The sequence below is a fragment of the Eumetopias jubatus genome, unplaced genomic scaffold (genome assembly GCF_037043125.1).
Source record: "Eumetopias jubatus isolate StellerSeaLion01/CBP00866 unplaced genomic scaffold, mEumJub1_p1.0 scaffold_3, whole genome shotgun sequence".
Classification (NCBI taxonomy): domain Eukaryota; kingdom Metazoa; phylum Chordata; class Mammalia; order Carnivora; family Otariidae; genus Eumetopias; species Eumetopias jubatus.
This window is the reverse complement of record NW_028274809.1, coordinates 194,351,729-194,364,045: the sequence shown is the minus strand read 5'-3', so window position 1 is coordinate 194,364,045 and position 12,317 is coordinate 194,351,729. Positions and strand designations below refer to the sequence as shown.

General features: G+C 52.2%; 1 protein-coding gene across 1 annotated transcript in view; it reads left to right on the top strand.

The window, feature by feature from the left end:
- The window catches only part of RASA3 (RAS p21 protein activator 3), a 114,996-nt gene that overhangs the window by 68,137 nt on the left and 34,542 nt on the right, over positions 1 to 12,317 (top strand). Inside the window, exon 5 of the mRNA XM_028087312.2 lies at positions 5,425 to 5,501. Within this exon, the coding sequence (XP_027943113.1) occupies positions 5,425 to 5,501 (77 nt within the window). The remainder of the gene's footprint in view (positions 1 to 5,424; positions 5,502 to 12,317) is intronic.

Genomic DNA, 12,317 nt, shown 5'->3' with positions numbered 1-12,317 from the left:
TCATGGCCGGCACACGGACATTCCTGCAATCCACAGACGTCATTCAGAGCTCACCAGTTTAACGTTTTCACACCTGTGAATCACACGTGTGCACCAGTGCATATGCATCACATGCATGCACCTGTGCGTGTATATCACGTGTGCACCTTTGCGTATATATCACGTGTGCACCTGTGCGTGTATACATGTATGCACCTGTGTGTATATCACACGCATGCACCAGTGCATATATCACACGTGTGCACCTATGCGCATGTATCACATGTGTGCACCTGTGTGTATCACACATGTGCACCTATGTGTATCACACGTGTGCACCTGTGCACCACACGTGTGTGCCTGTGTATCACACGTGTGCACACGTGTATCCTGTGCATTTTGTCACGTGTGTGGGTTTGTGTGACCACCACAGTCAAGATTCAGAACCACTCCCTCGCCATAAAACTCATAAATGTGGGTGTGTGTTGATCGTACACTGTATAGAATATTTGGGCTATGTCCTACTGATGTGTTTCGCGTGCTTGTGGACGAGGTCCTTGCCCTTCTGAGCCTGATTCCTGCCATCTTTGAGATGGGATGCTGCCTCTAGCTGGGTCAGTTTCCTGGGAATCTGAATCATGAATCATGAGCAGAGAATGGGTGTTGTCAGGCCCATGAAGACAGGAAGAAGGACGGTGTACGGATCGCCTGCCGAGTTCCCTGTGCTGGTGTTCCTTCTCAGAGTGCATACTAAGGAAGTGCAGAGTTCCCCTAGTTTCAAACTGCCTTTAGAAGTGCGTTACAGTCTTTCCCTACAGCCATCTTTTTGTTCCAAAATGTCACATTCACGGTTTTAGAAGGGCAGAGGATGGCATATGTTTTCTTGAATCCATCTGTTCTATAATTTGGAGTAAAAGGCATGTGTCAGAAAGAAAGTGTCACAAAACGGGCCAATGAGAGATCGAGTCACAGCAGTGAGGGAAAAGGTGATTTAAAAAATTTCTTCTTCCTTCTGGAATTGATATTTTTAAAGGTCTCTGGAAAATCACTTTATTTAAAAAGAATTAGTTGCTGTGTTCCTTCCCTGACCCTGTGTGGGTAGTATGAGAACGAAGCGGTTGGCAGGGAGGGGTCCTTCCTGGTATCGAAATGGGGAGGGAGACGGTCCCCTCGCCATACCGGAGCGGGCTCAGGGGTCCTTCCCCGGCCCCTCCAAGGATGCCCAGCTGAGCTCTTCTGGTTTAGTAGACCTGCTGTGAAGGTCCGTGAGCTCTGACATCAAACCTTTAGTAGCAGGATGGAAGCTCTGGAATTGCGTCCGTCTGTGTGTCAGACAGTCCTACTGGGAGGGTTCCCAGTAGGTTGCGTCTGCAGTTGTCGGCATACAAGGACCCAGCTCTGAATCTTTCTGTGGATTTAGGGGATCAGGAAGGGAAGGGCCGGCTGGACCTCTGTCCTCCTCCATGCATCGTTTCTGGACTATTCTCTCATCTTCTGTTTTCAAATTAGTCTTACTGCTCTTGGCGCCAAGGTCCAAGTGCTTGGTGGCCTGGGTCCCTGTGCGCTGACCCCCACCCTGGCCCCGAGGTCCATGCAGACCAGGGCTCTACGGGACAGGGAGGGTGTGCTCTGGGGCTGTGACCACAAGACTGTGGCCGGGGCCCTCTCCGCAGGCCAGGATCTGACACTTTCCTGAGAAAAATGTTTGGGAGCCACTGGTGCTTTTTTCTTTTTAAATTAGTAAACCTTTTTCAAACAATTTTATATTTGCAGAGAAATGAACAGAAAATAGAAGGAATTCCCATGTCCTTGCCCCACCTGGCCCCTGTGGTTAATATCCCACGGTGCTTTTGTTACAGTTGGTGAGCCGACATGGCTCAAAGGCTGTGCACTCCGCTGGCTGGACAGAAGGTGGTGTCGGGGAGCCTTGCTTGCAGAGTCCCACAGGATGGCCTCATGGGATCGCCGGTGACGGCCCCTCTCTCGTTCCTTATTAGTTTCTTAGTTAGCTTGACTAGAGGTTTAATTAATTTTATTGATTTCTGTTCTGATTCTGTTATTTCTTTTTTTCTGCTCACTTTGGATTTAATTTGATCTTTTTCTTCTAGATTCCTTACATTATTGAGGTTAGATCTCTCGAATGTGTGTGGTCGCTGCTATAGATTTCCCCATAAACACTGCTTTCGCTGCATCCCACATGTTGTGATAAGTTTTATTTTCATTTTCATTTATGAAAAGAAATGAATTAAAAATATCTCTCAGTTTCTCTTGAGACTTTTTTTTGGGCCTATTTGTTATTTAGAGGTATGTTGGTTAATCTCCAAATATTTGGGGATTATTAAGCTCTCTTTCTGCTCTTGATTTCCAGTTTCATTTCCGTTCTTCTGAGAGCAGACGCTGTGCAATTTGTGGCCCAGGATGGCCGTGCTGGTGCGCCCTCCGAGCAGAGACCTCTTTCTCTGCAGCTGGATGGGGAGTTCACAGGTGGCAGCTGGAGCCAGGGGTCAGGGCGCTGCTCAGACTTCTCATCATTCATCTTAAATAAAAATGGGGAAAACTATCAAATCAGCATTTTTAATGCACCATCCTAAGACTTTTTTCTTCTTACAGAAGCAGGGACGCTTGGCTGAGTCTTGGCCCCAGCCTGGGCTCTGGGTGCCGCCCCCGGAGCCCCACCCTCCCCTGCTGCCCTCAGCTCAGCATGTGGGGCCCGGGACTGTTGAGGTCAAAACAAGCCCAGGGTCAGATTCTTCGAGGGCAGAGTGGAGTTCAGCGGGTGTCAAATGCTGTGCAGAGGCCGAGCTGGAAAACCGGCATTTCCTGCCGGCCCTGCGGTGGAGGGTGTGGCCCCGTCCCCCCCCCCGCCCCCCCCCGGGTGTCAGTGTTTGTGACGGAACTGGTGTGTCACCCTCAGGGCACGCCCAAACCCTCCATCTGCTGCACAGGGACAGATGGGAACTTCTGAACTGCAGCTTTATTGGTTACCTTCTGGGGGCGGGGCGTCCTTTCAGTGTCATGCAGTGTTTGTATTGTTTCGTGTTCCCTCCCAAATCTCCAGAATACGGTGGCCACAGGTCTTGGCTGACAGTATCTCCCCCTTGGTTAGGAAGTGCTTGCCCCCGAGAGGAAGCGCGGCGGCTACGGGGTCTGCTGCTGCCCACGTGTTCGTCCTCTTCTGGGAAAAACAGGAAATGGACCAGGGGTCGTCTGCGCTGGGGTTCCGTCTCAGCCCAGACACATTCTCTCACTTCTCAGAGCGCATCGAAAATAATGCAGTGATGTGTCCCTGAAGCGGCTGTGGCCAGTCTTAAAATTAAGCCCGGGAAGAGTTGGAGCCCAGCGCACCGGAGAATACAGCTGAACACAAACCTTACAGGAGCCCATTCTGTGACAAGCCCTTACTGTGTTCTGTGATCTTGAGCTTTCGCCCTGCATTTGGCTTTTGTGTGAGGAGGGCGAGCTGTCTGTCGGCCTCCCCATAGCAGGACGGCAGTGCCTGCCCCCGGCGATGCTTGGGGAAGCTCGGAGCCTGGCCTGGCTCAGTGAGAGGGAGCTGCAGGAGGCCAGCTGACTGGGGACGCTGCCGACAGCGTGGCTGTGTATTTGCCTCACCTGCAGAGCCGGCTAGTGCTGAGGCCCCCTTCTCTCAGGCTGGGCGGGCACAGAGGGTGATGCTGCATCATGGAGCCTGCTGTCGGCACCCCTGTCCGATGAGGGACCTTCCAAGGCAGAAGCTCCCTGGGCTCTGGGGGAAGGCCCGCTGGTTCCCTTGGGAAGCCACTGTTCCCGGGAAACGTGTCCCTCCATAAGCACCCCGGCCGCGTGTGGCAGGAGCCACTCAGAGCCCTTGGTGGATACTGAGTCTGTGCTCTGGACGCTGGGTGTTGCCCAGGGTCGCCCAGCTGTGATGCTGGTCTGGTCCCACCATCCAGGATATATCGCTGTGCCCTCCCTGAGGCCACTGGTCCTGCAGGTGAGGGAAGGGCCAGGAAGGGCAGGGACTGGCCTTGCCTGCAGCCGGAGAGGGATAGGCTCCCCAGGCCCTTGGTGCCCATCTCCCCCATGTACGCCAGGTCTCCCATGTCAGAGTCGTGGGCGAGCCAGAGGACCTGGGAGGCTGGCCTCCAGCAGAGCGCTGTGCAGGGGTCCCAAGCCACAGGAAGACCAGAGCAGTGGCCGCTGCGTTCAGAGGGGCGAACTCAGGAGGCCACTGGGGGCGCCGCTGAGTAGTCCTGCCCACGCTCCCCCGGTCCACCCATCTGTCTGTCCATCTGGGGCCCTGGATTCTTCTAGGGCAAGGCAGCCTTCAGAGGGCCCTCCCCAAGCTTCACAGTCTAGAAGTTTCAGTCGGAAAGGATCTTGGAGATGATCCAGTTTAGCCTTCTTTTCTAATTAACAGACTTGTAATTTGGGGGCTCCTGGGTGGCTCAGTGGGTGGAGCATCTGACTCGATCTCAGCTCAGGTCTTGATCTTGGGGTTGTGAGTTCGAGCCCCACACTGGGCTCCGTGCTGGGCTGAGCCTACTTGAAGAAATGTTGATTTTCACGTTGTAGTGTGTTATATAAATTGTCAGTGTGTCACACCTGCGGCTGTTGGATATTTCTGAGGGTGCGGGCTCCTCTTCTTTGAAGCTCTGAGACCCTGGGGCAGAGTTGTCCACACCTGCGGAGGGCTCAGTGTCAGATGAAGGGGCACAGCCTGAAGCCAGCAAGCAAGCCTGTGGGGAGGCTGCTTCCTCCAGGACCTTTACTTGTGCTGTTGGACCTTTTTCTTCTGAAACAGCGGTCTTGGGGGGACATGCCCTCTCCTGGTCCCTGGGACCTGTGTGGGTCTGGGGGGGCCGTGCCCCCTCCTGGTCCCTGTGACCTGAGTGGGTCTGGGGGGGCCGTGCCCTACCCTGGTCCCTGGGACCTGAGTGGGTCTGGGGGGCCGTGCCCTCTCCTGGTCCCTGGGACCTGAGTGGGTCTGGGGGGCCCGTGCCCTCTCCTGGTCCCTGGGACCTGAGTGGGTCTGGGGGGGCCGTGCCCCCTCCTGGTCCCTGTGACTTGAGTGGGTCTGGGGGGCCGTGCCCCCTCCTGGTCCCTGTGACCTGAGTGGGTCTGGGGGGCCATGCCCTCTCCTGGTCCCTGGGACCTGAGTGGGTCTGGGGGGGCCGTGCCCTACCCTGGTCCCTGGGACCTGAGTGGGTCTGGGGGGCCATGCCCTCTCCTGGTCCCTGGGACGTGAGTGGGTCCGGGGGGGGCCGTGCCCCCTCCTGGTCCCTGTGACCTGAGTGGGTCTGGGGGGGCCATGCCCTACCCTGGTCCCTGGGACCTGAGTGGGGTGGGGGAAGCGCTGCGAATACCATGTGGGGTCAGGCAGCTTCATGTCTGTGAGTGGTGACGCTGGGAGCGCTCCCCTGCATGTGGCCAGCCCCCATGACCCTCTGTCCTTGTGCCTTTCAGGGCAAAGTCCACCTGGAGCTGAGGCTGAGTGAGGTTATCACCGACACGGGCGTTGTCTGCCACAAGCTGGCCACGCGGTAAGACACGGACGGCTGGTCTTCTCCGGAGTAGTAACTCTGAGCCCAGGGGGTGAGATGTGTTGCTTTTCAAACACATGAATCAGGATTCCTGGAATCGGTGATTCCCCACGATGATACTGTTCTAGAGGTTCTGGCACATTCTTCTTCATATCCTCATTAAAGCAGACGTTCATCCTAGTAGCTATTGCAGTTAGCCACGGTCAGGAAGACATTTAGACAGAGGTGCTCTCTGGGCCCAGGCGATACATATGACAGCACTGTGTGGTGGTGTGTGCAAGGCTGGTCAGCAGACCTAGGGCCTGAACTCAGACCGCCCACCCCGAATCCAGAGCTGCTTCTACCCTGTCATGCTTGGTGAGCATGAATGTCTGTGCACGTGTCTAAACATGTACTCCATACCTTGTGGTGCGCTTTTGACATTTAGGGTCACGGATCCCATAGATCGTCTGGAGGAGGCTGAGGACTCTCAGATGCGAGCTTGCACACGTGTGCAGGGTCCTTGCCCTCTGACCCCTGCGAGGCCTCGGGGCATGCACACCCTGTCGGGACCCCTTTCTCTTGCTGCCCACCCCATGGGCCTCACGTGTGTCTTTACCAACAACACTGGCAGCTGTTTGGGATCATATGGGCAGCTGTCAGAGGTGCGTGCTGGTCCTTCCCTCTGTGGCCCACGTGTGTGAAGTGAAGGGCAGTTGGGAGGGACTCCTGAGAAGTGAAGGTGTGCAGAAACCAGTCCTCTGGCGTTAAGGGACCCGTGAGAGAGACCAGACGTTCCAGCTTTCTTCATCTTCGGAGAGACGCTTTACCGAATTCATCTCTTAACCGTCTCTGGCCAGCAAGGGCTTCAGTGAGATTGGGTGATGCCCTTTTCTTGGGCTCAGACTCCAAGTTCTGCTTTAGGACTGTGCTCCCTCTGTCCTGTCACAGGGCCCGGGGGCGGGGGGGGGGGTTGTGTACGCAAGGAGTTTTCACCATTGCCTGCCACCCCCAGAGGGCCCTGCCCTGCTGCCCACAGCGCTGTTTGAATTCACCATCTGTTGGCTGAAGATGGCCTCTGGTTGTTCAGGCTGCGGGGCTGTCACTGTAGAACGTGCAGGACGTATGCAGGAGCATGTATAGGACGTGGTGTAGCGTGGGATGCCGTGTAGGACGCAGGGATCTTTGTCCTTCATTCCTTCAGTGCTCCCATTCTTCTTAAAGTAGTTGCTGTGCTCTCAGACCCTGTAGCAATGAGGAGAGAGTTCCCTGTTTTCTTGTTTATTTATAGGTTTATCCCTTGTTCCAAAACAACTTAAGGCTTTTTAAAAGCAGTCTTACATAGAATAAGGAGTGTGATTTAGCGGTGGGGAGACAGAATGGACCAGGCTGGGCAGAGACCTGAGGCAGGTGAACGCAGGAGAGGGGTGCCGGGATCCCTGTCCTGAGAGCTGCCCTGTCCAGCCACACATCTGCATGACGGAGGGCAGAGGTGAACCACTTGTCCAGGAGTAGTAGTTTTCCTGATCGGAGGACCACAGACGTGGCGCCCGGAGCAGGAGCTAGATCACAGCTGCCCACCCCGCTGTGCCCCCGCCCCCGCCCGCCGTCCGCGCTGTCCCCGCCCGCCGTCCGCACTGTCCCCGCCCACCGTCCGCGCCGTCCCCGCCCACCACCCGCACTGTACCCCCCCCGTCCCCGCCCACCGTCCGCACTGTCCCCGCCCACCGTCCGCGCCGTCCCCGCCCACCGTCCGCGCCGTCCCCGCCCACCACCCGCACTGTACCCCCGTCCCCGCCCGCCGTCCGCACTGTCCCCGCCCACCGTCCGCGCCGTCCCCGCCCACCGTCCGCGCCGTCCCCGCCCACCGTCCGCGCCGTCCCCGCCCACCACCCGCACTGTACCCCCGTCCCCGCCCACCGTCCGCGCTGTCCCCGCCCACCGTCCGCACTGTCCTCGCCCACCGTCCGCGCCGTCCCCGCCCACCGTCCACGCCGTCCACGCCGTCCCTGCCCACCATCCGCACTAGCACACACACTACTACGCACACTAGTACACACATTAGTACACACTACTATGAACGCTAGTATACATGCTAGCACACACACTAGTACACTCCTGTGCACACTAGCATGCACGCTAGCACACACTACTACGCACACTAGTACACACACTACTACTCACGCTAGCACACACTCACTTATGCACATTAGTACACTACTATGCACACTAGTACACATGCTAGCACGCACTCTACACATGCTAGCACGCACACTAGCACACACTACTACAGACGCTAGTATATACTCTAGCATGCACTCAACTACACACGCTAGCACGCACACTAGCACATTACTACACACGCTAATACACATGCTAGTACACTACTACGCACACTAGCATGCACTCTAGTAGTCACTACTACACACGCTAGTACACACACTACTATGCACGCTGTACACATGCTAGCACGCACACTAGTATGCACGCTAACACACACAAGCACTCACACTTATGCACACTAGTACACACATTAGTACACACTACTATGCACGCTAGTACACATGTCAGCGTGCACACCAGCACACACTATTATGGACGCTAGTACGCACACTAGTACACGTGCTAGCACACACTATGCACACTAGCACACACCCTGATACACATGTAGCATGCACACTAGCACACTACTACACACGCTAATACACATGCTAGTACACACTACTACGCACACTAGTACACACACTGTGCATGCTAATACACACTAGTACACTAACACACAGGCTAGTACACATTAGCACCCTCACTAGCACACTAGTGCACACATTAGTACACATGCTAGCATGCATGCTAGTACACACACTAACATATATGCTAGTACACATGCTAGCACACACTAGTGTACATGCTAGCACACTAGCACACACTACTATGCATGCTAGTACACATACTAGCACACACTGCTACACAAACTAGTACACACGTTAGCATGTACGCTAGTACACTCATTGGCATGCACGCTAGTACATACACTAGCACACATACAAGTACACACACTAGCATACACATTAGCACATGCTAACACGCGTGACTACACCCTAATATACATACTAATATATACTCGTATATAACACTGATACACTAGCACACGTAGTCCACTTGCTAGTACAGACCAGCACATACTAGTACCTGTATACTAGCACACACGAACATGCCTAGTACACACACTAGTACACTTTAGTATACATGCCAGCACACACGCTAGTACACTAGCAAACACCCTAGTACACACGCTAGCACACACAGTACGTTATCAGGCACGCTAGTACACACTAGCACACATGCTAGCATACGCACTAGCACACGTTAACACATGCTAGCGTGCATGACTACATGCTAATATACATACTAGTATATACTTGTACATAGCACTGATACACTAGCACACCTAGTACACTTGTTATTATAGATCAGCACATACTAGTACCCGTACTAGCACACATGAACATGCCTAGTACACACTAGTACACATGCTAGCACAATGCTTGTACACAATGCTAGTACACATGCTAGCACAATGCTAGTACACACTAGTACACATGCTAGTACACATGCTAGTACACAGTAGTACACGTGGTAGTACACACTAGTACATATGCTAGCACAATGCTAGTACACACTAGTACACATGCTAGTACACTATACATGTTAGCACAATGCTAGTACACATGCTAGCATAGTGCTAGTACACATGCTAGTACACACTGGTACACACTATACACATGCTAGCACAATGCTAGTACACATGCGGGTACACACTATATACATGCTAGCACAATGCTAGTACACAATATGTACATGCCAGCACAATGCTAGTATACATGCTAGTACACACTATACACGCTAGCACACACTAGTACACATGCTAGTACACACTATATACATGCTAGCACAATGCTAGTACACACTATACACATGCTAGGACAATGCTAGTACACACTAGTACGCATGCTAGTACACATGCTAGCACACACTATATACATGCTAGCACAATGCTAGTACACATGCTAGTACACACTAGTACATACACTAGCACAATGCTAGTACACACACTGGTGCACCCTGGCACACCCATTGGCACACACTATCACACACACAAGTACACTTTGTTCAGAATCCCAGGGCAGAAGGCTCCCCCATAGGGATGCAGTGAGGAAGAAAGAGTGGGGGGGGTGCCACAGAGTCCCACAGGGGCTCACGTCCTCCAGTCAAGGGAGTCAGAGTGTCTGAGAGACCACTGGCTTTTCTTTCTTCACCCTGCCTGTCCATTTTTCTTCCCCTTTACATACCATAAAATTCAACATTCTAAAGTACACACTTTGCATTCATAAGGATGTGCAACCATCGCCACTAAGCACTGTCCAGTTCCAGAACACTTCATCACCCTGACAATGAAATCTTGTCGCCCGTCGTACCCCATCCTCCTCCCTAGCCCCTGGAAACCACTGGTCTACTTCTGTGGATTTGCCTATTCTGGACATTTTGTCTAAATGGAATCACATACTGTGTGGTTCTTGGTGACTGGCTTCTCTCACGAAGCGTGAGGTCTTCAAGGTTCATCCACGCTGTAGCAGCTGCCAGAGCTCCCATCCTGTTAAAGACTGAATAATGTCCATTGTGTGTACCCACCCACGCTTTCTTGTCCATCATCCACTGATAGACGTTTGGGTGGTTTCCACGTTCTGGCTGTTGTGGATACTGGAGCTGTGAACATTCTCATACAAGTGTTTGTACAGACTTGTTTTCATTTCACTTGGGTGCATAATGTAGGCGTAGAATCAGCGTGTTGTATCTTAACTGTGTTTAAGTTTTCGAGAAAATGCCGGGCTGTTTCTCACAGTGGCTGCCCCATTCACAGGGCCAGCAGAGTGTGAGGCTCCAGTTCCTCTGGGTCCTTGCTCACCCGTGATCCTCCCTGTCTGTGTCTGCAGCCTCCTAGTGGGTGTGAAGTGGCATTGATTCACATTCCCCTGAATGATGTTGATCACCCTTTCTTGTCCTTGTTGGCCGGCTCCGTATCTTCTCTGAAGAAATGTCTGTTCAAGTCCTTTACTGATTTTTTAATTGGGTTATTAGTATTTTATTATTAAGTTGTAAGAATTTTCCATATACTCTGGATACTAGACTGTTGTCAAATATGTAACTTGAAAACATTTTCTGTCATTGTGTTGTCCTCACTTTCTTGATAATGTCCTTTGTAATACAAGAGTCTTAAATCTTAATCAACCTCATCTGTTGTTTCCTGTATTTCTAAGGAATCTTTTCCCAGTCTGAGATCCTGAAGATTGACAGCTCCGTTTTCCTTCCGACATTTCTCACCTTTAGGTCCTCAGTACATTTGGAATTAATTTTTTGTGTGTGGTGTTAGGTAGGGTCGGCATGGATTCCTTTGCTTTTGAAGATCCACTTGTCTCAGCACCATTTGTGGAAAAGTCCATCCTCTCCCAGCGAATTGTCACTGGATTATAATAAATGGGTGGACTTACTCGTGGACTCTGTTCTGTTCCATTGACCTGTGTGCCTGTCCCCGTGCTGGTACCACACAGTCATGGCCCCTTGAGATTTGGAATAAGTTTCAAAGTCAGGAAAGTGTGAGTCTTCCATCTTGGTCCCTCTTTCATGACTCTGGCTGTGTCCTGAGCTTGTTTCATTTCCATATGAGTTTTAGGGTCAACATGTTAGTTTCTGCAGAAACAACAGCTGGCATCTTGATAGCAACTGTATTGAATCTGTAGGTCAGTTTGGGGAATTAGCAATATGAGCCCTTCCAACCCCTGAAACAGCCTGTCCATGTGGTCAGCTCTTCTGTGATCTTTTTAAAAAATGGCTGTTTCTGTAAGGTCATTAGAAATGTCCCCTCTGAGCCTGGGTGGCTCAGTCGTTAAGCGTCTGCTTTCGGCTCAGGTCATGATCCCAGGGTCCTGGGTTCGAGCCCCATATCGGGCTCCCCGCTCAGCGGGAAGCCTGCTTCTCCCTCTCTCACTCTCCAAGCTTGTGTTCTCTGTCTCTCGCTGTGTCTCTGTCTGTCAAATAAATAAAATCTTAAAAAAAAAACAACAACAACTAGAAATGTCCCCTCTTTCATTACTAATTCTAATAATTTGAGTCTTCTCTTCAAGTTTGTAGATCTTTTCAAAGGCCCCACTTTCTCTCTTGTTTGTTCTCTACTTCGTCATCTGTGTGATTCCTTCTTTCTGCCTGTGTGGGCTTGTTCTCTTCTTTTTCTGGTTTCTTAAGGTAGAAGTTCAGGTTATTGATTTGTGATCTTTTTTCTCTTTTAACGTGGGCATTTATAGCGACGTGTTTTCATCTAATGTTGCAGTCATGTTTGTGTTTTACCACTTTCTTTCTTAGAGCCTGGTCTGTTGTGTGCACCTGGGACTTTCGGGACAAAACAGGAGACAGTGACCACTCCTGGCGTGCAGAGCCAGCAGAATCTCCCCCAGACATGTGCAAACCCTGACTTTCTCTGCATAGCATCTCCTTGTATCCAGTTGGAGCCGTAGCATCTACGCTGGTGTTTGTTCAGAATCACACATGGTTATTTGGGCCCTCCCCTCAGGCCCTGGCCTCTCAAAGGTTAGCATGGGCTTGGGCCAACCTCACAGTATGCTACGGGCTTGGGAAGAATTAAGAGCTAGGCTGAGGCCGTTGAGGAGAAGTCAGTTGGGCAAAAGCAGATTCGTTCCAGTGGAGTTCCCCGCTTGCCTGAGAATCACCTGACGCCCCCTCCTGCCTCGTAGCACCACCCCGTACTCCCAGTCCCCTCCCCAGAAA